Raw genomic sequence first — 23795 nt, forward strand, 5'->3', positions numbered from 1 at the left:
TACAATATTTAGACTTTTTAAAATCCAATGTCAAAATTCTGTAATGGAGGCACCTGGAGGCAAAGTGAAGCAGACATAATATTAGGATAATTTCAGTGATTAATTAATTAAAGGTTTTACGATATTATAACAAAAAATGAACTACATATTTGAATTTCCAAGGTACACACATTAGTTCAGGGGTCTCCAACCTGTAGCTCTCTACCCTCTTCCAAGTAGCTCGCCGAGGAATTTTTGAATGTGCTGAATAAGTAAAAATTGAATTAATTAAATGCCTATTACCATTGTACATTGATGCCTAACTTTGTGCACTAATGAATGGACAATGGTTTATATTTTATAGACAACTAACTACCTCAAGCCTCACTCTCTTTCTTATAATCATCTCAGTTTCTTGTGAGTGCTCTCTGGCATTTTCGTTTTGTAAAAGTGCCAAAAGTGGCACTGGAGGAAAAAGCTTAGAGACCCCTGCATTAGTTCTTTCACTTCTCCATTAAGAAGGATGGAAAAATACAGTTTTCTAATCTCAAAATCATATCTGAGCTTCACAAGGTATAACTATGTTTCAGTCTCAGGCCCAGAGCTGCTTTGCCTTGAAACTCTCCATTCCACACCAGTCCTGATGAATCTGTGAAGGATCCTTGGCCCTCCAGCCTAAAACAATTACATTATTATATTACGACATTTAAAGAAGCAATATGTAACTTTTCGGGTGACCAGTTCCCCAGATTTGGTCTCAGTGCTTTTCATGGAATGTTCTTCAGTATGGCAATAAGTTTATCAATTGTACGGAGACAAGCAAGTGACACTTCAGTTATACGTTAGATCTGTGGAGAGGCAAACCCAGGAAAACACTACCTTACCCTTTTTTCTGAGTATTTTAAGATATAAACCCACCAATTTACGCACAGTTAAAAAAAAAAAAGCATGTCAGACAAGTTTAATACCATGTTGAGGAACTACTGTGGCACTAGAAAAGTTACATGATGAATCTTTTATTTTATTTTGTATAGCAGAATGATCAGTATTTACCTGTTCTGGTTGAAGTGCCCAGTGTAGTGAGAGCCATCTGTAAACGTGTATTTTCCTGTGCCGTGAAACATGCCGTCTTTGAACTCTCCTTCATAGTGCGCTCCAGAGGGAAGCTGCAGAGTCCCTTTACCGTTCATCTGTGAAGGACACGTACAGAGAGATGACCGCATGTAATTGAGGTTAAACAAATACCAAAAGGCACTCACTTTGTCCTCATTCCACTCTCCGCTGTATATGACTCCACTGGCAAACAAGTGCTTCCCCGTCCCACCCCTCACCATGGCTCCAGAAGCAGACTTATAGCACTGCCCCTCTGTAAAAGAAAAGATCACACATATAGGCAAAAGAAGTAATAGGCAAAAGTACTGTAATTAAGTAAAATTTTTGGTATCTGTGCCTTACTAAAAATATTTTAAAGTGGATATATTTTTTTAAACTTATTAGAAAGTATTAAAGTATTTTTTTATTATAGTTTGAGACCTGCAGAAAAGGTTAAGGGCTTGTTAACACATTCATAACATGAGCAAACAAAAATATAACAACAAATATACAAATAAACACAGCTTGAATAAAAAGATCGATTCAATTTCTGTTTCTGTTGAACAAAACTGAGCATAAATCTTCCAATCCAGTCCAATCCAACATTAATTGTATAGAACATTTTATAAAGACAGTTTCCAAAGTACTTCACAAAGCAATATAAAACATTTGACTTAAAAAAAATAAAATAAAAATAAAATAAAATAAATCGGCAGAATTATGTTCTAAGCATGAGGAAACTAATACAATAAATAAATAAAATAATAATAAAATCAATGAAACAAAAATAATAAAATCAACACATAAAAGCACAATAAATAAATAAAATAAATAAATAAAGACACAGAGGACCACACAACTCACAGGGTATTAAAATCCAGACAATAAAAATAGGTCTTAAATCTTTATCAAAATCAATAGCCTACACTTGAAGCTTAATTGGATCAAAAAAAAATTCACAAAATACTTTCACTTTTTACTCTTTAAGTACATTTTTAAACTGGTACTTTAATATTTTTACTTGAGTAGACTTTTTCGTGATCTAAAGCCCTAGATATTAAGTTTAATGCTGCAGCCTACTGTGTTAGATTACAGATAGATTATTGTGTTCTACATTATATATTACTGTTATAATACTCAGAGCAATAAAATCTCCAAGCATAGCAGGTGGCACTGGGATGGACTTCACCAGAAAAGTTACACAGTGCACCTTTAACTTACCATACTTATCTCCATTTGGAAATATGTAGGATACTGTCACATACTGGACCCCTGCTGATACACACAACGAGTTTAACGTTAGACAGGAGCTAAAACATCAGAAAATCAACCTTCCCCACCCTGCACCTACCTGACATTTCGAGCAGAGACAGACTTTGAGTTTTATCTGAAACAATAACACAGTGATGAACTAGCTTTAGTTTTCTTGCTTCCTAAACCGTAACAAGTGGACGCGTAGGGTGTTTCCATGGTAACACTTTCTATTTTTTATTTTTTTTAACAAATGACGTGACTTATGCCTGTGCTATTATAAAAAGTACAATGATAAATAAATAAATACAATTATAATAAAAAAATACGCTATGAAAAAAAAAATCGACAAAGTATTGACCGACCCGGAACTTTTAGTTTTTTGACCAATCAAAGCGATGCGTGTTGCCGGTGGTCATCTGAGCAGCGGTGTCAGGTTAGCTCATAATCTGTAAAGTTTTAAACAGTTTTGAACATAACATTGTGCTTAGATTTAATTCTACCTTTAGTGTCATTTTTGCCTTTTTCTTTAGCGTGCAACCCCATCATATTACTACATAGCCTCCCAGAACAAAAGTAAAAAGGGCTTGTTAGCAGTTAGCATTAAAGCTAAATGGGTTACTAGTTTCATTCCTTCACTCAGCTCTTGTAAACTCGCATCATCGTGGCCACATGAGGTCTTGTATAATGTGTTGATCATGTCGTACTTTGTGTAAGCTCAAGTCTTTCAGGATCCAGCCACGCGTGAACTGAAGTGTTGTGCTTAGTGTGCAGTCTGGTTGCATAATTGTAGCCACCAGCGCCTCTGTGTGTGTGTATTTGTGTGTATGCGTGTGTATTTGTGTGTGTATGTGTGTCAGCCTGCCACCATCGCGCACACACGACCATGCCCACAGCTACGAGCGACCATAAAGTGTGCGAGCGACTAAGCACTGCGGTAGAGATGCACCGGGGCAGTCTGTCTTGCTTGCACCTTTTCTGGACCACTGCCATTTGAAAGCTGCCCGGAATCCCACTTATCTGCATACATTTCTTCTTCACAGATTGTTTACTGCTATGACAAGGCGTTGATTGTCGGTAAGAAGTGTTATCCTTGTGTTAATTTTTGCTGGCAGATATTTTTTGATTATTGAGAATGAATGCATATGCTTTGTTTATGTTGATAAAGGTATGAGTGCCAGGAGAAGAGGAGGGAAGCCAAACAGGGGAGGCGGGAGATTTAACAAGCCAAGAGGTGGTGGAGGAAGTAGAGGAGGAGGCTCAAGAGGTGGAGGAGGGAGCCGGAAAGGGGGAGCCAGTGACTGGGATGATGGAGATGATTTCAGCCTTGATTTTGGACCACCCCATAGTAGCAGGTACTTTTATATAATGACTCTGTTACACTAATAAACTGTTAATATGGGGTTTTGCTTTGAATTGCCCAATTTGATTTAACTGTACTGTATATTGCTTTATTTTATTTTATTTGTTCAGTTATAAACTATTCAGTTATTTCTAATTTAGAGACAGGACATGTCTGTATGTTAAAATGTAATAATAGAAACACAGAGCTGCTGACAACTTTGAGTGTTATTCTTATATTCATATACCAGGATGCAGAAATTATTTGTAACAATTTATTAAAACATTATTTATTGAGAGCAATTTCCCCTTGTTGCTTTAGTCACAGACCTAAACCTGCCAGGGGACGTGGAAAGCCCTTTGATGGAGCTCGAGGAAGGGGAGGAAGAGGAGGAAGAGGAGGAGATGACAGGGACTTCAGAAACAGTCGAGGCAAAGCATTGCCCAGATCTCTGGCAAGAGAGAGACCCAGCCTAAAGCCGAGTGATGGCATTAAGTCTGAGGGGAGCAGTATGCCGCTTCAGAGGATTTTTATGACAAATGAAAACCAGGAACAACTGAAGGAGCTTCTCCGGGAACTCCAGACTCAAGACTTTGAGCCATATGAGTGAGTTAAACGTATATATTTCTGTATGACATTTATTAAAAATCCACATATATTTGCATAGTTTACTTTACTTTAATGCTGCAGTAGAATGGCCAATTTAACATATGCAACTGATATTCTAATCAAATGACCGACCTGTTGGTGATTGTTAAACAGAATCATGGTTTATTTTCTATGAATGTTTTACTTTTAGGGCTCCAACTAACAATTATTTCTTTGCACTTGACATGTTCTATAGTCTGTATAGAATACAGGCCACAATTATTACAACATTTTTACTACATTTGTGGATTAATACTTATAATAAACAATCACAATTACCCATGCAGTAGGAAATTCTAGCATATCTTAAATCTGTAATAGAAAATCCTAAATACATTTAAGTTACAATTTCTTTTCCAGTGATTGTAGTTCAGATTACTCTGGTGATGAAGAGGAGGAGGAAGAGTATGATGAGATGGACCATCGGGAGGAAGGTCAGTTTTGGGCGACTCATGATGAGCCTGTGGACAGGGCAGAAACACCAGAGTACGACTCTCTGTCTGATGAGGAGAGACCACCTCCTGAGCCTGTCATATCCTTGTTTGCCATTGGGAAACTCAGCAGGTAAAACACAAAAGGATCATTATTCTAAAAAATTAAGTATATTTCTGCCATAATACATTAAGAAGTGCAATAAAATGTTACAGAAAATTTCCATATAAAGTATAATATTGAATCTACTCTTGGCTACTGACACAATAAACATAAATCACGGTGAAACTGTTAGAATACAAAAATTGTCATAGAATTTACTTATCAAATCTTTTATTCTACAAAAAATACCCAAACATTCCCCACTAGTGCAACAAAAGGTTGCCCACGATAAATATTGAGCTCCATTAATTACTGTTTCATTGACTGTTTCATTCACCATAGTCGATATTGTAATTATAATGACAGGCCTACTATTGTACAGATTGTAACCTAGACTTTCATGTACAGGTATGGGTTTGACAGAGAGCGCAGCAAAAAGGCCCTGGAGACTCGTGATGGAGAATTTGGTTCCACTTTAGAACAGCTTCTTCAGCAGGTTTTCAGTGAGCGTTTCGGGCAGAAAGCATTATGCCCCGATGACCTGGACAATGTGCCAATGGATGAATGTCTGAGCCAGAGGCAGGAGGAGGCTCTAGCCCTAACTGCCATTTACGGAGAGCGCTTCAGTGAAAAAATTGCCAATGTGGTCTGGACTGTATCCCTTGATTTACCATTTCTATCACAGAAAGCTGAGAATAAACAAAATGGTGAAAAAGTTCATATTCGTGACGTCTGCAGATTTTTCTTGAAAGGGCAAGGCTGTCGCTTTGGGGCAAAATGCAGGTTCAAACACCAGCTTCCTACCAAAGACCCTTTTAAAGATGGTGCCTCTAAAATGACTGGTCCAAGCCAACCCGGCATAAGCAGCTTCTCTCCTCTTGAGTATGAACTGGAGATCCGCTTCCCCAAAGGAAACCGATACCCCTTTCAGGCTCCAGTAGTTGCCTTTAGCACCAATGATGAGTCCGTGGGGGCAGCAGGGAGACTGAGCGTTACAGAGCGGCTCTACGGAGAGGCGCTTTCGGCAGCAAAGAGCAGTGAGCCTGTAGTTTACACTTTAATAACTTTGTGCGAGGATGAAGACACAATGAAGGAGTTACTTGCTGTTACTCATCACAAATACAGCTCCCCACCTCCTGTTTTGACTCCCGCTCCACCCTCTCTCTCTGTGGCAAAGAGCAAAAGTGTGAAAAGCAACGGATCTGAGGAAAGTCGAAGCAGTAGCACCAGCGCCAGGAGAGTGGGACCACCTAACAACTACAAAACCATGGATCCATGTAAGTTCAGGGTAATACGTAATGTGACAATGTAAAAAGCACCAATCTAAAATATTTACTTGTACTTTTAGATAAAGATACTGGGGACACTGAGGAGCTGGATGAGAGGGATGAGGAGGATGAAGAACAGGCTGTTCCGGTGGAAAATGAGAGTTATGTCAATTTGAGAAAGAAGATGGTAAATAAGCACAACCTGAAAATAGACAATCTTCTGCAAGAAAATGGCAAGCTGTGTAAGGACTATCAGAAAAAAACGGTGAGTTGCTGATATGGAAATATTATATATTATATACTATATTGGATTAAACATGTCTGTTTGTCTCAGAGCTCCAGAAGATTCAGGTCGATGCTGGAGCAAAGGAGGAACCTTCCCGCATGGCAGGAAAAAGACACAATCCTTGCTATGCTCGAAGGATGTCAGGTGCTTGTGGTCAGTGGAATGACTGGGTGAGTTTCACACACTAAAACTTTTAGATCATTTCATGCGGCTTCTGTCCAAATGTATTTTCTTTTATTAAAGTTGTTAAATGTTTGCAGGTGTGGTAAGACCACCCAGATCCCCCAGTTTATCCTGGATGCCTCTTTAAGAGGACCTGCAGGCCAGGTCGCCAACATCATCTGCACCCAACCACGCAGAATCTCTGCCATTTCAGTGGCACAGAGAGTGGCTCAGGAACGGGCTGAGTCCCTGGGCAAGTCAGTGGGCTACCAGATCCGCCTGGAGAGTGTCCGAGTATGTTCATCTGATCTGATGATTCTCCTGTAAACCAAACAAACACTAAACATTATGTAGTTTACTCTTTACTCTTTTCTTCTTTAAGTCGTCCTCCACCAGGCTCCTGTACTGCACTACAGGTGTGTTACTAAGGAGACTGGAAGGTGAGGCAGATCTCACAGGGGTCACACACGTCATAGTGGACGAGGTGCATGAACGAACAGAGGAAAGGTAACATATTAAAATGAAAATATAATTTGTCCTGTGAAATGTTCACAGTTCTAATTAATTCTTTTGTTAATGTTTAGTGACTTTCTACTTTTGGTGCTCAAAGACTTAATCGTTCAGAGACCAGACTTAAAGATAATTTTGATGAGTGCCACTCTTAATGCTAATCTCTTCTCTGAATATTTCTACAACTGCCCCACTGTCCATATACCAGGTTTGAAAGTAAACTTGTTTATTAGATTAGATAATTAAAATACAAATCTGACATAATCATTTTGTTCCCAGGTCGTACTTTTCCAGTTGACCAGTTCTTTCTGGAAGATGCAATTGATAAAACAGGGTGATTACACTATTCATTATTTGTACCTTAATTACTATTGCATAAACAAAACGACTCACTTGGTCTGTTCGTTGTGCTGCTCATCATTTTAGATATGTCATTGAAGATGGCAGCCCCTTTATGCGCTCAGGCAAACAGAATGTGTCTAGTGTCGGCGGAAGAGGAGGAAAAGACTCACGCGATTTAGTGGAGGATTTAAGTGAAGACGTGTGGAACTTCATGTCCCTCTGTAAAAAAGACTTTGTTAAAGACTCCATCCCCGACCAACAGCTCAGCTTTCAGGATCTAACGATGAGATACAAAGGTGAAATCACATTTTACACGTACAATATTTCCTGGTGACAGTTGATATGTTTATGTGCACACAGAATAGTGGTTATTATCTGATTTCTGGAGTTTAAATGATTAGACTTAGACAAACTTTATTGACCCACAAGGGGAATTAATAGCTCACATATCACAATAAATATTATAACAAAGAGCAAAAATCTAAATACACTGATTGATTGATTTAAATAATTGTTTTAATGTCAGTTTAACATTTACATCAATACAATATGAGCAAGCTGATTTGTTTCAGATTTATCACAACTGTGCAGGTTTTGACAAGGAAATGTATGCAAAAAAGGAAATGATCATGTAAATATACCCTCTGACCATGTGCTTGTATGTATTTTATAAACTCTTATTATTTTATCTCTGTAGATACCAAGAAGTCTGTGTTGAAGACGATGGCTGCTATGGACTTGGATAAAATCAACATGGACCTGGTGGAAAGCATCTTAGAGTGGATTGTGGATGGAAAACACAACTACCCCCCTGGTATGACGACAATGATAATATGTGAATGTAATTTATACAGGGCTGCAAGCATGTTTTTAGGTGGATGCTCCAAATTTTTCTCTTCTCCATGTAAATGTTCCTTTGTCTATAATGCTACACAAAATGGTATAAAACTGGTCTCCATGGAGATTGCAGAAGTAGTTGACCTCACTGTTTTGACAATAAAAGCACCTGAGAGAGAGATAGACATTGCAGAGAGAGCATTAATATTTTCATAAGACAAGCACTAGAAACTTACATCGTGCTCTTTTAATTCTTTTACCCTACTTCACTGGTCTCCAACCTTTTTTCTCTGGTGAACTACCTTTATAAAACGAAAATGTCAGAGAGCTACTCATTTTAGCAGTCACCAGAAATTGAGAAAGTAGAAGAGTTATGGCAAGCTTTAGATGGGGTACAGTTAGATTCCTATTAAACGTAAGCCATTATCAATTTAGTTAGGCATCAAAATGACATTTTAAAATGACATTGCAGTGGTAATTAATCAAATTTTAGTTAGTGAGTGCAATACATATAATTCAGAAATCCTTTGGTGAGCTACTATTTTCTGATCTGTGTTATAATGTTGTTTCCTCACCACAAATATACTTGGAGTTAGGTTTTGTTTCATTCACACGTTTAACACACAAACCTGCATATTTAGGCTGAGTTCTTCTTTCAAACTAAAAACACTCAGTGCCACCTTGTGATGTCATGTGGTAATTTTGAAAACTCCATACATCTTCACTAGAATCATTTGGATAATTTCAGCTCTGGACTTACAATCCCTACAGAACAAAAGGTAAACAGTAGCTGTTAACTTGAAAACTACCTCTTCATGACAGCACAAGGTGGAACAGAACATTTTAAACTTTGGGGATGTAGACAGACTAATGCAGGATTACTCAAACATGTATGAATGAAACAAAAACACAACTCTGGGTATGTTTTTGAGTAGGTAGGAACTTTAAAACATGGCTTAAAAGCTCATAAAAGGCAATTTAGCATAATGTAGGACACTTAAGAAACTCATATTTCGTTCATTTAACATAAAGACTATTTGCGTAACTTTTCCAGGAGCAGTGTTGGTCTTTATGCCAGGCCTCGCAGAAATCAAAATGCTCTATGAACAGCTTCAGTCAAATCGAATGTTCAACAACCGGGGTGCCAAAAGGTAAAATACTGTATAAGATACAATCAAAAACTAAACATTAAAATAATAATAAAAATAAATAAAATTAGACTAACTCTTCTGAAAAAAACTATACTTTTTTTCACCAGGTGTGTGGTGTATCCATTGCACTCCACTTTGTCCAATGAGGAGCAGCAGGCAGTTTTCAGCCGACCTCAAGACGGTGTCACAAAGATCATCATCTCCACAAACATCGCTGAGACCTCCGTGACCATCGATGACGTGGTGTATGTGATCGACTCAGGAAAGATGAAGGAGAAAAGGTAATGCCATTAAAATATTACAATAAAAAAAATTAAGGAAGGGCTTTGCCAATTCTTGTCTTTGCAGAGATGCTATTGCTTTGCACAGAATAGCATAAAAATTTTCATACATGCAAGTATTTAATTACAGGTCTTTTAGTGTTAGAAAATACCATAAAAATCTGCGTACTTACTGTGAGTGGGGTCATATCGCCGCAGTTACAGGTCAGCTGTAACTTGGCCTTGTGGTGTCATTTGCTTGTCTTCATGAGATACATATGTTTAATGCCATCTGGTGGAATGTTTCAGACAAAGCAATAAAATATCCATAGAGACAAGCAGATGTCAGACCCTCCACCAGAAAAATTATATAGTGCACCTTTAACAATTACATTTCCTTTCTGAGGAAGGGAAAATGAACAATAATATTGTTTATCGTGATAAAAAGGCAATAATTATTTGTGGGACAGTAAAGATCACCAAAAGGTGCAGAAAAAAGCTCCTTATCCATAATGTCCTTCTTTAGATCATTGTTGTTTACACTGATAACAAAATACAATACTATAACAGTTTAAACATGGAACTTATTCATAACATTAAAATTATAATTATTCATATCCATAACATTTTTTAACTATCAGCAACTTTAATGATTACTGTGGCCATAATAATTGTGACACCAAATTTCAATATATGCCTTCTCATTTGTGTTTATTTTTAGGTATGATGCGACCAAAAGCATGGAGAGCCTGGAGGATTCGTGGGTGTCCAGAGCCAACGCACTGCAGAGGAAAGGCCGAGCGGGACGTGTGGCCTCGGGCGTGTGCTTCCACCTCTTCACCAGCCACTGCTTCCAGCATCATCTGTCTGAGCAGCAGCTGCCCGAGATACAGAGGGTCCCACTAGAGCAGCTCTGCCTGCGGTACACACATCTGTCTGCTCTATGTTTACACGCATACCAAAACCTCAGAATTATCTCACTTTTGGACATTTAAAATTTATATTGAAGAGATTTAAATGGCAATGATGTTTTGCCCTTTTGATTACGTGTTATAATGTTGTGTCCTCATCACAAATATACCCAGAGCTGTGTTTTGTTTCATTCACACATAAGTAACCCTTTACTATTACTTTGTCTACGATGACAAAGCTCAAAATGCTCCGTTCCACATTGTGATGTCATGTAGTGATATTTTTCAAATGAACTGCTACCTTTTACCTGTAGTTCAGTAGAGATCTGCAATTTTAAGACTAAACTGATCCAAATGATTCAAGCGAGGGTGTATGGTACAAGTCTGCGCAGCACAGAATTTGCAGTCCCACTCCCGCCTGCTCCCGCAAAGAATTGTAATTTTCAGTCCTGCTCCCGCCCACATCTGCAATACACTGTCCCGCTCCCACTCGCAAGTTCACTTTCTTAAGAGCTACCAAACATGGAGAAGTGGAAAGGAATTGTCTAAAATGTGCGTGAGATTTGACCACATCCGCAAATTTAGGCTGCTTAAAGTGTTTTTATTAATGCCAAATAAAATATCCAGCCCAAATGATATATGATAGCCATACATTAAACATTTGTATATTTTACTTTACACTCATATTTAGTTTGCGTGACTGCAGTTTATCATCCCTCCCGCCCGCTCCCCTGTTGTTCAGTCCCGTTTCCATCCGCACTCCCAGTGAGCTTTCAAAATGTGTCCCGTGTCGCACTGTTTTGCATCGGATCCCGCGGGCGTGCAGGGTTTGGCATTTAAAAACACAGTGCAGCACTACTTGCATTATTACATGACATCACAAGGTGGAGCAGAATGTTTGAGGTTCAATGTTTGTGGATTACTGTTTTTAATATTTCTTTCTAAAATAGTGAATCTCCCATAGACTAGTTTAGGCTCTTGTTCACCATCTGAGAATACGACCTCGTCAAATTCCAAAACATGAACCCAACCTATTGAATTTTCCCTTTTATATACTCTCTCAAACACCATGCAGACTATAGTGAATGTCTTTTCCACTATTATGTCTAGAGAAGGCCCATGTAGTGTTCTTCTCTATTGACTTTTCCCTCTCTGCTGTAACAGAATCAAGGTGCTGGACGTGTTTGCCGAGCAGACACTGGAGTCAGTATTCACTCGACTCATTGAACCTCCGGCGATGGGGAGTTTAGAGGCTGCCAAACAGAGACTGCAGGATCTAGGGGCTCTGACCGCAGATGAGAAGCTCACCCCACTGGGCTACCACCTGGCCTGCCTGCCGGTTGACGTGCGCATAGGAAAACTCATGCTGTTTGGGGCCATATTCCGCTGCCTTGACCCGGCATTAACCATTGCAGCAAGTTTGGCTTTCAAATCACCTTTTGTAAGAATGTTTAGCTTTGCGTAGCGTTGGCCTCGTAGCGTAGTTGCCTAAGTGATATTTAAAGGTTGAAAAAGGAGGAATACAGAAATAAGCCTATGTCAATAAGATGATTGGAGCGGTTTGTGTGTCTTTGGCTGTGAAAGTTGTTCTGATTGGCAAATGACTGTGACAAATACAGATGCAGCAAAGTCGGGAGAGTGGAATGAGTCTGTAAATTAGCCAAAAAAATTACTTGGGCAGTTATGATACGAGGCTAGCTATATTTATGCCTCTATCAACAAATCAAACTAAACAATGTCTGTATGCTGTAATTCTTAGGTGTCTCCGTGGGATAAGCGCGAGGAAGCCAATGAAAAGAAGCTGGCGTTTGCTCTGGCTAACAGTGATCATCTGGCTTTATTACAAGCTTACAAGGTACCAAACTCTGGGGTTAATTTAGATTTTTGGCCACAGCTATTCGTCTTCACCCGTTTCTTCTTCTCTATTATTATTTTTCCTTGCAAACGATCGCGATTGTGAGGGCCTAAACGAACGGGCCTTGATGAAAATTCCCCAAACCAAACCAAATGAGCACTGATTTGACATGTCACATCTAGAGACATAGGTTCACAAAAATTCTCAGTTTTTGGGGATATTCCTTATGGTTTGTCGTAGCACGCCAGTGAAAAAAACCTCATTTCCTGTTTCTTTGACGACTTCTCATGGCCACAGGCATTGGTCTAGACTCTAGACAGGACAGAGTCTAGTTCTCTAGATTCTATAGAACTTAAATTCTTGTCTGAATCTCAAGGACTATAAAGTATAAGGCAACTGAACACAAAAGTGCCCCCTACCATAGACATGAAATGCCAACATTAGCAGATGTGTGTATTAAATTCTATGCATGACTACAAGCAAAAAATACATTACGGGGCATTTTTCACAGTTGGCCAGCAATGGCACAAACAAGCTTAGTTTGATCGTGCTGAAATTTGAATCACTGCTTGATCTCAGCCTGAATATAAATTCTATAAATGCAATTGAACCATTAAAAGTAAAAGCATTTTTTCCCCAGAATTTTTTATAACATATATTATTACTTTTTCTATTTCCACTTTATCAATTAATGTGACTTCAAGTTTTGACGTGTGAAAGAATAAACATTTAAAGAGGAAAATTAACATATGTTTTATTAATCATATTTATTTTATTTTATTGCCTCTACAAAGTATCCCAATCGCACTGTGAGTTCTATATCGTGAAATATCGTATTGAGAAATAATTTCCTCCCCAGTCTTTAATTTAAAAAAAACTAAACTGTGGGGTTAATAATAGTCTTGTAAGAATTAAAACTCAATATTGAAATTCTTAATTAAGGTCTGTTTGTTTTTTTTCAGGGTTGGTGCTCGGCTGCAAAGAATGGAAACCAGGCCAGCTTTGTTTACTGCAGAGAGAACTTCCTGTCCTGGCGAGGCTTACAGGTCAGTCAGTCCTGTCTGAACACATTAATTTGCCTTGAACAATTATGTAACCCATTTCCCAAACAGCCACAGCAGCGTTGACTTGGCCTCAAGATAAGGGGGCAGAATTGTGCTCACTCAAGGACCTATTTAATTTCTAAATTCTTAAACTTAAACGAACTTTATAGATCCACTAGGGAGATTATTTGGACACAGTAGCTCACACATCATAATATATTATAATTCAAAGCGCAAAATATAAATGGTAATAATCAATTAAAAATAAGCAAAAAAAACAAGAAGAGACTGGTGTCAAATTAGGCATAATTACTAGGGATGTAGCAATAACCGAAATATTGTGATATCGTATCATCAAAAGTCTCACAGTAATATCATGGGCTGTCACAATATACTGAATTACAAGTTCCTTTGCTTAAATGCATGGTTTTATAAAGGCAACAGGTTATGAACATCAGAAACTACATATCCCATGATTCATTTCAGGGCAGACAACATGAAGTTATAATCCCAAGAATTCAAGTAAAAAACATGACGGAAATAATTCACATCAAAATCTTGTCAAGGTATTTTAAAAGCAAAAAAGTGTCCCATCTTCAATTATATTAGCCTCTTTATAATATCAAAATAATATAATACCATGAGATGCATATTGTGATAGTATCGTACCAAGAGATTTAGATATCGTTACATCCTTAATAATTACATAAATGTACAAGTGCTTACAAGTAAAATAAAAAAATCTATATCTACAAATATAGTAATACAAATATTTCTCAGCTATATACAAAAGATCATCCGGAGAAACGGTGCAAAGGTGAAATAGTGATTGATAGGACATGGCGTTATCTGTTACATAAAGGTGAGTTGTTGTACAGTTGTAGGGAATATTATATTAATGTAGTCCTGTAGCAGAGCTGTAGGAGCCTGTTGGAGGAGGAGCTCCTCTGTCCCCTTAATACTATGTACTTTTCCTTTTTTTTTAGGAGATAGCCAGTCTAAAGAGGCAGTTTGCTGAGCTGCTGTCAGATATTGGATTCATAAAAGAAGGACTGAGAGCCAGGATGATAGAGCGGATGAGCTCCAAAGGGACAGATGGAGTCCTGGAGTCCACTGGCCCAGAGGTGAGTTTTTGCCAAAGACCATTAATTGTAAGACAACACCATAGATTAACCAAATATTATATTTCCAGGCGAATCTAAACGCGGAAAACATCAAACTCATGTCTGCTATGCTCTGTGCTGCCCTCTACCCCAACGTTGTGCAGGTACTCTACCACTCTACCCCTCTACCACAATCTCTCATTTTATCCGTTTAATTTTTTATAATAAATGTAATATTTCAGTGACATGTTGGGACATGGTTCTATTGTAAGTTTTGTTCATATTTTTATGTTTTTGAAAGAAATACCCAAATTTATGATCCACAAATGTTGAATCATTATACTTACATCTCTACAAACTTGCCATATTAATCTATAACATCTATGTTATGTCTTTTCAGATGGGTTGTTTGTTTATTTATACTGACAGAAATTATGTTGAACATTTTGCTAGTTTTTGTTTCATGTGGATAGGCCTAGTAATTACAGTGATATTATTGTATTATTTTTGTTGATTAATACCAAATACCAGGTCAACAAATCTGCATTTTGACAATTAAATGGCAAACTCTACCATATAATTCTCACTTTCTCAAATTTAAACTTATTAGATAATCTAGACAGAATGATGTTAAGTCTTTTGAACATAAGGTATTTCTTTGCAGGTGCGGTCTCCTCAAGGAAATTACAAAATGACGAGCAAAGGGGCCATGAAGATGCAACCGAAAGCAAATGAACTTCGTTTCCTGACCAAGAACGACGGATACGTGAATGTGCACCCGTCCTCTGTCAACTACACAGTAAGTACAGGTCCAGATCATGTGTAACTTAAGTCTTGTATAGAAAAAGGATTCTAGCTTTATTTCGTGTTCCAGGTTCGGCACTACACCAGCCCGTACCTGGTGTACCACGAGAAAGTGAAAACCAGTCGTGTGTTCATCAGAGACTGCAGCATGGTGTCTGTTTACCCGCTGGTGTTGTTCGGAGGAGGACAGGTCAATGTGGAGCTGCACAAAGGAGAGTTTCTCATTTCCCTCGATGACGGCTGGATTCGATTTGCTGCTGCCTCTCATCAGGTGCGTGTCCCTCTCTGTGTCCTTTTAATCTGCTGCGTAATAATAATAATAATGGTGATGGTAATAATAATAGTAATAGTAATCGTAATCTGCTGTATGATTTCACTGACTGTGGTGCTGTCGTTCAGGTGGCGGAGCTGGTGAAGGAGCTGCGCTGGGAGTTGGACCAGCTGCTGGAAGATAAGATCAAGAATCCCGTCATGGACCTGTGCAGTTGTCCTCGTGGCTCTCGTATCATCCGCATGATCGTCCACCTAATCTCTACACAGTAACTGCATCTCCAAGGGCTCTGAGTACACACACATGCAGTACTGCAGTAATCAACACAGGGACGTCAGTGTATTTAAGGAAAGTGTGATTATGTATCTCACACAATCACAGTGTTTACACAGAATATATTTACTATATTTCCTACTAAACAAGACTTCAACGCTTAATTGCCTTGAAATAATCTATGCAGAGAACCACAAAATGATGCACTTCTTTCTAAATATAATGTCATATCTACTGTACGAACAGTATAGAGGAACATGGACGTGGGCTTTAAGAACAACTGCTGTTTAGCTTTGGGTTGTGTTTTTCACACAACTGTACTTTTGTGTCCATATTGGATTTGTAATATTTAATGTTACTATTTATTAGTAAATGCATGATTGACAAATCTAAAAATGTCTGCATGATGGTCAGTGTTTTTACATTTTCTGAATGTATTTCAATATAATGATGTCAAACAAAACCTTCACAATGTGAATACAGGGCCTTCAGGAGACTGAGAGATCTTTCTGTCATAAATGACCTTTGCATGATAAATTCAGTAATAAAGTTCAAAACGTTTACTGTCAATTAACATAATACATAAATAATAATAAAATAATGTAACTCAGTATTTCTCATCTTTCTTTACATTGTGTTTTCTTTGACCACTTGTGTTTATGGCCAGTTCATGTGAGGTAAAACAAAAGGCTTAACAGGCTTCTGGTTAAGGACTGCCCCTTTCATTCACAGCACTGTCTCTAAGGCAACAGACCAAAACAAATGTGGTATCACTATCCCATTAAGAGCCATTATCTTGCCAACTCACTGTGCCAACTCTGGAGATGGTGAGATGACTTGCAAATATCATTTGATTTAAATGCTTCTTGGACTTACTTTTTCACTTTCCATCTTGCCCTGCAGACTGGGAATGTAGTCTGACTTGTTGTGTTCAAGTTGTTTTTGATAATGGTAAGTTGTACTATCTGATCTGATTTTGTATTTTAAATTAAATAATGGACTATAACTGAATATTTTTCTGAAATATCCCAAAGCAAACTACTAGGAAAACCAGGTCCCACAGTTCTCGGCCTGCCAAGAAGCCTGGACCAAGCCAGACTCATAACAAAACTCCCAAAAAGAAGTCTGCGAGTGCCAAAACCCCAAAGCCCGAGGTGGACCTCCTCAGCGCCGCGGCCATGGAGAATCTCTTTTACATTTCCCACAATGCAGCACATTGTCTGGAGTTCAGGGGCTTTGGATGGGCAAAGAAATCCAAATCAAGAAAGAAGACAAAGGGCAAAAAGCGGAAGAATAAAAAGTAGGATTTTATTGTCAGTGAGATGTACAGAAAAATGGGTTTAGTAATTGTACTGGACCAATTTGCCATCATCATGGAAGACACTGGAATGCTATTGATTAACATTTTGGAAAATTGTAAGGCATAAATTCCCACCTTTATTCATTTTCAGCAACTTTATTGTAAGACTGATCTTCACTATAGTTATTACATAGTTATAGTTGTAACAGTTGGCAAATTCTTGCAATCAAGTCTTGTAATACTCTTATAAAAATATTATTGTGCACCATAAATAAGTGTACAAGGACGCCTGCTGTGCCATAAAACTGAACTTGAACTGATAAGTCATAATCTATGCATCCAGTTGTACCCACACTATGAAAAAAATAACTTGCCATTAGTACCTCCAGGCAGTGAATTCTTACACATTTTCTTTAATAAATCAGTCTTTACACTCATCAAACCCTGTACAATAAATAAACTTTTCTTTGGTTTGTGGTCCCACATCTCTCAGTCTGATGGTGGTTTCTTCTTGGCTTCGACATCTTTTTTAAAATTTTCTATTTTCTTGGCAATGTTGGGAACCTACAAAACACACAAGGAAAGCTCATTCATTAATTTCAGTGAGGCATACAGAAATACCACTGGACAGCTGGTTATATTAGATGGGAAATAGAAATAGCAGCCACTTACATCATAGTTTTGAGCGAGGTACATCCCCACAACATTCCCAATGGTGAAGCCAGCCTGTAAAAGAGGAATATTTGATTACTGATGTCTTGGGTTGTAATCAAATCATGTTAAACTAGATATAAGTCAATGAAATGCCAGCCAAGTGTTAGTATTGTTATGTTATGTTATGACAGATAAATGTATGAGGAGTTGAAGAAATCGCTGCACTATTAATCGTGAGTTAAAGACACAATGTTTTCGCATGCTAACTCTAGCAATCAAAATCTACCATAAATTTGACAGGAATATTTAGAAAAAATTTCATCAAAACTTACCAGGAATTGCAACATGTTGATCTAACAAAAGTAACACCGCCAAAATCGGAGTGTTGGAGAAAAATGAAAGTAAAAGTTCTTAAAAGTTGTTATGGAAAAGAAGCATCTAAAAATTGCTAACCTTTCGTCAATATTGTATGGGCGCATGCGCGGGATTTAAGATGAAGCATCGCGATTGTATTAGTTGTAGTTTCATTTCAAGTCAGCGCAACGCTTTTGTGACACCAACAAACTACAACTCCCTGCGCTGTGAATTTTCCATCGTCCACCGGTGGGTGTTGTTGCAATGGTGGCGTCGGGACATTGAATGACTTTGCCTCCATCACAAATATTGCAGGTTTAATCGTTAAATTTGAACGGTTACCATGGAGGCACTAATCCCTGTTATTAATAAGCTTCAAGATGTGTTCAACACCGTGGGCGCCGACATTATACAACTGCCGCAGATAGCAGTAGTAGGCACCCAGGTAAGAGCTATCATTATTTTAATTTGTGATATGCTATGCTAATCTCATAACCTTGCTTTTTAATACTACATAATATATATATATAAAAAAAAGGTGTAGAGTTAGTTTTTTCATGCATACAGCCACACATTGCATTTGGGGGTAACCTATGCTATTCCCTGCATTGCTGTATGCCTCATGGATTGCATTGGCGATGGTTGTTCAATCTATTTTAATCAACCACATTCACTTCCTATTTTAAGAACTTCCCAATCTGTATTTGCGTGACCAGGCCAGGGCAAGGGATCTGTGTTATCTTTGTGCTTTCTTTGCTTATTGTCATACCACTGTTGCACCAGGCCTTTTGGCAACACACATACATGAAGTGAGTGTGCATTTTGTTTCAACAGAGCAGTGGAAAGAGCTCTGTGCTGGAGAGCCTTGTTGGCCGGGACCTTCTTCCTCGTGGGACTGGGATCGTAACCAGGCGACCTCTCATCCTGCAGCTGGTCCACGTGGATCCTGGAGATGCTCGGAAAGCTGATGATGGTAATAAATGTGCACAGACATGTGGATGACACTTGTACAGGTCTGGCAGTGTCCATTCTGACTGCAGCAAATTAAATATAAACCTAATGAAGTTCATGGGATAGCCTTCATTTATTCAGTCTTGGACATAAGACTTTCAAATTGTAATCTTTTTCTGTAATTTCTTAGGATTCATTATTCTAAAGGGCCTATATTATGCTATTTTTGTCTATGTTATAATGTTTTCTCATCACAAACATACCTGGAGTCATGTTTTGTTTCATTCACACACGTTTAATCCGCAAATCCTGCATATTTAGACTGAATTCTTCTCTCAGACAGAAAACACTCTCTTCCACCTTGTGATGTCATGTGGTTATACAGGAACAGCTCCATCCATACACCATTACTAGAATCATTTGGCTAATTTCAGACTGAACTAAAGGTAAAAGGTAGCTGCTATTGTGAAAACTACCACTTCATGACATCACAAGGTATGAATGAAACTAAACACAATGGGTCTGTTTTTTAGGAGGTAACAACATTATAACATGACTGATAGCTCACAATTTAGGATCTTTAACTTACCAGTGTAGTATTTTATTGTTCCTCACCAAAGTATGAATTAATCTATTTTAAACATGGAAACTATAAAAAATAAGTCATGTCACAAATGATAAGAGCGTAAGAGCAGTCACAATAAAAGTGATAGATAGACATGCAAAGGCCACAGATTTGCTTTGGCCTGGAACAAGATTTGCTTGTGCAAGTCTAAACAGTTTCCTTTCTATTCCACAGGCAGAGGTGAAGAGTGGGGCAAGTTCTTGCACACCAAAAACCAGGTACATACAGTATTTACATTTTGCAACATGTCTGTTTATTTTGTTTGAGTGTGTTGAAATCTCTGTTCTGTTCTGTTACAGATTTTCACAGATTTTGATGAAATCCGACAAGAAATTGAGAATGAAACGGAACGCGTGTCCGGAAATAATAAGGTAAAAGGGTGATCCGCTAGTTGTTAATTTGTTATTAAGTTATCAAGTTAAGTTAAGTTATTAATTTGTTTTTAAAGCCACAATTCAACAAGCGCTGATTAAAACTACACACATAAGTGGAAAGTTTTTAATCCCATATTATCCCTAAAATGTTTATTGTTTATATAAAACATTCCATGGGGGTGTGTGCTAGGTCTAAGCATGCTCTGTCAGAGGCTTCTTAGACTTTAATCTTCATAAGACTTTATTTAATCTCACCATAAAGAACTAACTCAGATGGAATAACCACAGGTGAGCTGGTTTGTGCTGCTAAACAAGTCCCTCTCACATAACTACATTCCGAAGCTATTTACCATTAGCCAACAGTTTTTCAGTTTTTGTTGAAAATCAAACACCTAAACAGGACCATGAACACTCATATTGATAATTGAAGTTGCTGAAAATATGTTTTTTAAATCCATTTTTTATTTTTGTTTTGAGTTTTCAGATAGTCTTAAAACCTTTTGGCAATGTTTTCTAATGTGTGCATTGTGTCACCATGGTAACTGCTGAACATCACCACTCACTGTCTCAATAATCATGCCACAGTGTAATTTTCATGTAATTCAACAATACACCAATAAACTGTTGTATAAGCATAAACCAGGACATACATGGACGTACTATAGACTCCACATAATTCTTGTATGTGTTTGTCTCTGCAGGGAATCAGTGATGAGCCCATTCATCTGAAGATATTTTCCCCTCACGTCGTCAACCTCACCCTGGTGGATCTGCCAGGAATCACAAAGGTAACGCACAACACACAGAGACTAAGTGTAATGAAATGAAATGAAACAAAAATCTATCGACAGCTCATGCCTTATGAATATCTCTTCCTTCGAACATTTGATTATTTGTAACTCTGACTAAAATGAATAAACAAAAATAGACAAAATAGAATAATAAACATGCACACATTTAGCCAGTATTTACGATAAACAACATTATCTTTTGGAGTATGGATTCACGGGATATGTCCCTGGTTTAGCGTCATAATTATCGGATACAATTTGCTTTGTAGGATACCAAATTCAAATTTAGTTTCAAAGTGCATCTTTATAATATGATAATAATGTATATGCCGCCTTTTAAAAACAGAGCTTCACAACAAAGTAAAAAAACACAATACACACCTAGCAGATAAAAAGATGCACACATAAAAATAGAAGACATTTCATAAAAAGGCCTAATGATAAAAGTGATTTAAAAGATAATGATGATGCAAGGGGGAGGTTAAGAATATTTTTTAATTGGGAAATAGTCATGAGATGGAAGAAGCAAGATCGGGTGTTTTTCTTAACTTGAGTTTGGAAAGTGAGATGGGAGTCAGAGAATACACCAAGATTTCTGGCAGAGGGAGTTACAGTTTGTTCGTGGAGAAGGGGCCAAGGTGCTGTGAATGGTGATGTGAAATGGACTGAGGTGGATTGATACGGATAACTTCAGATTTGGAGATGTTGAGCTGAAGAACGTTCTGCACTATCCAACTGTTCACATCACTAAAACAGTCTATCACAGCACATTTATGGTGGGTTATAGTGGTTTATGGTTAATGTCTCTATCTCTAATACGTGTAATTACTGGGCCTATCCATAAGAAACAATAACACATGTTCAACGGTATTTCCTGATCTGTGTTATAATGTTGTTTCCTCATCACAAACACACTTGGAGTTGTGTTTTGTTTCATGCACACATGTTTAACACACAAATCCTGCACATGTAGGTTAGGGATGGGTATGATTAGTCGACTAATCGATAATTGATCATCAAGAATTTTGTCGTTCACGTTCATTTTTACAAACAAACCGAATGTAGGTTGAGTATACCACTCAATGGCAAATACTTTTCAGTCTTTTCATCACACCAGTAGCCAAAATAAATAAAGCAACCAACATACATAAAGTGAGTGAAATGACTGTTAAATAAATAGCTGCACTAAACCTGCACACGTCTGATCTCTGAAAACATGAACCATCTCCAACGCGACACACACACAGAACAGACTCTCCATCAACATCCCTCTGTCACAGAGAGAACACTCATATTCCACTGAGTCGTGTCCTTTAGTCCAACAGAAGTTGAACCACATCAGTGCACAAGGAAAGTGCTTTTTTTTTTCAGCGCTTTATACTTTATGCAAATGAACCATGCGGTTTTAAGTTTTGTTTCTGTAAGATGTAAACAAATGTGGCAAAGCTGCATTAAACACATTATAATCTCAAACGGGCTAATGTGGCTTTATAGTGGTTATGTTTATATGTTGTAAAGTTGAGTTTATTTATGCAGATTAGTAATAGTAATAATAATGATGAATTTTAGTATAAAGACGTTAATGATTAATCGAAAATTGATTGTTAATTCTCCCACCGATCGATTAAGAAAATTTAATCGAATGCCCATCCCTAATGTAGGCTGAGTTCTTCTCTCAAACAGAAAACACTCTGTTCCACCTTGTGATGTCATGTGGTAAAATAAGAAGCGCTCCACTATGGTTTTAAACTCCACATACCTGGAATTGCTAATCTCTACTTCAGTAAAGGTAAAAGGAGCTGTTAACTTGAAAACCATCACTACATGACATCACAAGGTGGAACAGAGCAATTTGAGGTTTGGAGATGCAGACAGAATAATAATAAAGAATTACTCAAGCATGTGTGAATGAAACAAAACACAACATTATATAACAATATACAGTATATAACAACATTATAACATGGCTTAAAGCTCACAAGAGTATTGCATAATATAGTACCTATTGTACCTTTAAAAATAAAGACTATACCTCATATATAATACATGGCAAATATGAAGACCCCTTATTGTAAGGTTCAGCATGTGTGTATTTTCTGTTTGATTATTTCTTTCAAAAACAGTGAAGTTTTTGTACCCACAGGCTTTGATTCTGACCTCATTAGTTTCTCCCCTCAGGTTCAGTGTGTTACCGTCTGAAATCCCCCGCTGTACTTTTTAATGAATCAAACTGAACCTACCACTGTGTGCTGTTTGTTAATTGCGTTGCTCTCTGTCAGGTGCCTGTGGGTGACCAGCCCAAGGACATAGAGATCCAGATAAGAGATCTAATCCTGAAGCACATCTCTAACCCAAACTGCATCATCCTGGCTGTTACCGCCGCAAACACAGACATGGCAACCTCCGAAGCTCTGAAAGTAGCACGAGAGGTGGACCTTGATGGTAAGAGATGTCTGAATTAAATATTTATTATAGAAATCTACTACACAATTATATGATTGATTGATACTTTGCAGCTAATATCCGCAACATTCCTTGGGGGTGTGATGCTAACTGAAAACACTACTCTGTTAGAAGCTCTGTTACTCAAGTTAGACTTTATCTGAGTTTTATTTTAACACATTGACAAGAAAGACGTAACTTAGTTGGAACTACAAGAGGCGAGATGATTCGTGTGCTTAAACATGTCTCTCACATGTAATTTTTGTGATTACTGTTGCGGCAGTAGCTCAGTTGGTAGAGCATTCGCCCACTGATCTGAAGGTTGGCGGTTCAATTCCAGCTCTTGACAAAAACATCACAGGTTGAGCGGTCAGATCCACTG

At 37.9% G+C, this 23795-nt stretch overlaps 5 protein-coding genes across 6 annotated transcripts in view; 3 read left to right on the forward strand and 2 right to left on the reverse strand.

The window, feature by feature from the left end:
• Positions 1–246: 246 nt before the first annotated feature.
• morn2 (MORN repeat containing 2) lies at positions 247–2429 on the reverse strand. The gene is made up of 5 exons (XM_020930157.2): positions 2423–2429; positions 2293–2346; positions 1239–1345; positions 1033–1169; positions 247–654 (listed from the first exon to the last, which is right to left on the reverse strand). The coding sequence occupies exons 1-5, from the start codon at positions 2427–2429 to the stop codon at positions 546–548; spliced, it is 414 nt and encodes a 137-aa protein (XP_020785816.1). The 3' UTR covers positions 247–545.
• A 293-nt stretch (positions 2430–2722) lies between these two features.
• dhx57 (DEAH (Asp-Glu-Ala-Asp/His) box polypeptide 57) lies at positions 2723–16533 on the forward strand. Its single transcript, XM_020929939.2, has 25 exons — positions 2723–2758; positions 3366–3399; positions 3491–3677; positions 3986–4270; positions 4673–4876; positions 5255–6123; positions 6195–6379; positions 6449–6570; positions 6661–6856; positions 6945–7069; positions 7147–7280; positions 7352–7406; positions 7499–7710; positions 8112–8228; positions 9306–9402; positions 9510–9683; positions 10384–10584; positions 11738–12014; positions 12333–12428; positions 13391–13474; positions 14458–14595; positions 14664–14738; positions 15239–15373; positions 15449–15649; positions 15778–16533. The coding sequence occupies exons 3-25, from the start codon at positions 3493–3495 to the stop codon at positions 15919–15921; spliced, it is 4311 nt and encodes a 1436-aa protein (XP_020785598.2). The 5' UTR covers positions 2723–2758; positions 3366–3399; positions 3491–3492; the 3' UTR covers positions 15922–16533.
• Positions 16534–16619: 86 nt separating this feature from the next.
• Positions 16620–17231, forward strand: LOC110164993 (small lysine-rich protein 1). The gene is made up of 3 exons (XM_055153262.1): positions 16620–16749; positions 16826–16873; positions 16957–17231. The coding sequence occupies exons 2-3, from the start codon at positions 16871–16873 to the stop codon at positions 17224–17226; spliced, it is 273 nt and encodes a 90-aa protein (XP_055009237.1). The 5' UTR covers positions 16620–16749; positions 16826–16870; the 3' UTR covers positions 17227–17231.
• stmp1 (short transmembrane mitochondrial protein 1) lies at positions 17211–18358 on the reverse strand. Its single transcript, XM_020930247.2, has 3 exons — positions 18209–18358; positions 17895–17948; positions 17211–17786 (listed from the first exon to the last, which is right to left on the reverse strand). Exons 1-3 carry the CDS (start codon positions 18221–18223, stop codon positions 17712–17714), a joined length of 144 nt encoding a protein of 47 aa, XP_020785906.1. The 5' UTR covers positions 18224–18358; the 3' UTR covers positions 17211–17711.
• An 81-nt stretch (positions 18359–18439) lies between these two features.
• Positions 18440–23795, forward strand: part of LOC110164842 (dynamin-1-like protein) — a 28356-nt gene continuing 23000 nt past the window's right edge. The window contains exons 1-6 of one of the 2 annotated variants that reach the window (XM_055153261.1): positions 18440–18675; positions 19065–19203; positions 19981–20024; positions 20106–20177; positions 20882–20968; positions 23251–23413. In XM_055153261.1, the coding sequence (XP_055009236.1) occupies positions 18574–18675; positions 19065–19203; positions 19981–20024; positions 20106–20177; positions 20882–20968; positions 23251–23413 (607 nt within the window). In that variant the 5' untranslated portion in view covers positions 18440–18573. The remainder of the gene's footprint in view (positions 18676–19064; positions 19204–19980; positions 20025–20105; positions 20178–20881; positions 20969–23250; positions 23414–23795) is intronic. The other variant, XM_020929978.2, reaches the window with a different exon arrangement.

This window comes from Boleophthalmus pectinirostris, unplaced genomic scaffold (genome assembly GCF_026225935.1).
Source record: "Boleophthalmus pectinirostris isolate CB_2022bp ecotype Guang Dong unplaced genomic scaffold, ASM2622593v1 HiC_scaffold_18, whole genome shotgun sequence".
Lineage (NCBI taxonomy): Eukaryota > Metazoa > Chordata > Actinopteri > Gobiiformes > Gobiidae > Boleophthalmus > Boleophthalmus pectinirostris.

Excerpts from the sequence above, each read along its gene's own strand:
- morn2 (XM_020930157.2), bottom strand. Across the intron at positions 1,346-2,292 it reads TCCAAATGGAGATAAGTATG|AGGGGCAGTGCTATAAGTCT; the intron begins GTAAGTTAAAGG and ends TTTCTTTTACAG. Across the intron at positions 1,170-1,238 it reads GAGAGTGGAATGAGGACAAA|ATGAACGGTAAAGGGACTCT; the intron begins GTGAGTGCCTTT and ends TGTCCTTCACAG.
- dhx57 (XM_020929939.2), top strand. The coding sequence starts at position 3,493 with ATGAGTGCCAGGAGAAGAGGAGGGAAGCCAAACAGGGGAGGCGGGAGA. Across the intron at positions 9,684-10,383 it reads GGAAAGATGAAGGAGAAAAG|GTATGATGCGACCAAAAGCA; the intron begins GTAATGCCATTA and ends GTTTATTTTTAG. Across the intron at positions 13,475-14,457 it reads TGTCCTGGCGAGGCTTACAG|GAGATAGCCAGTCTAAAGAG; the intron begins GTCAGTCAGTCC and ends CTTTTTTTTTAG.
- stmp1 (XM_020930247.2), bottom strand. Across the intron at positions 17,787-17,894 it reads ACCTCGCTCAAAACTATGAT|GTTCCCAACATTGCCAAGAA; the intron begins GTAAGTGGCTGC and ends TGTGTTTTGTAG.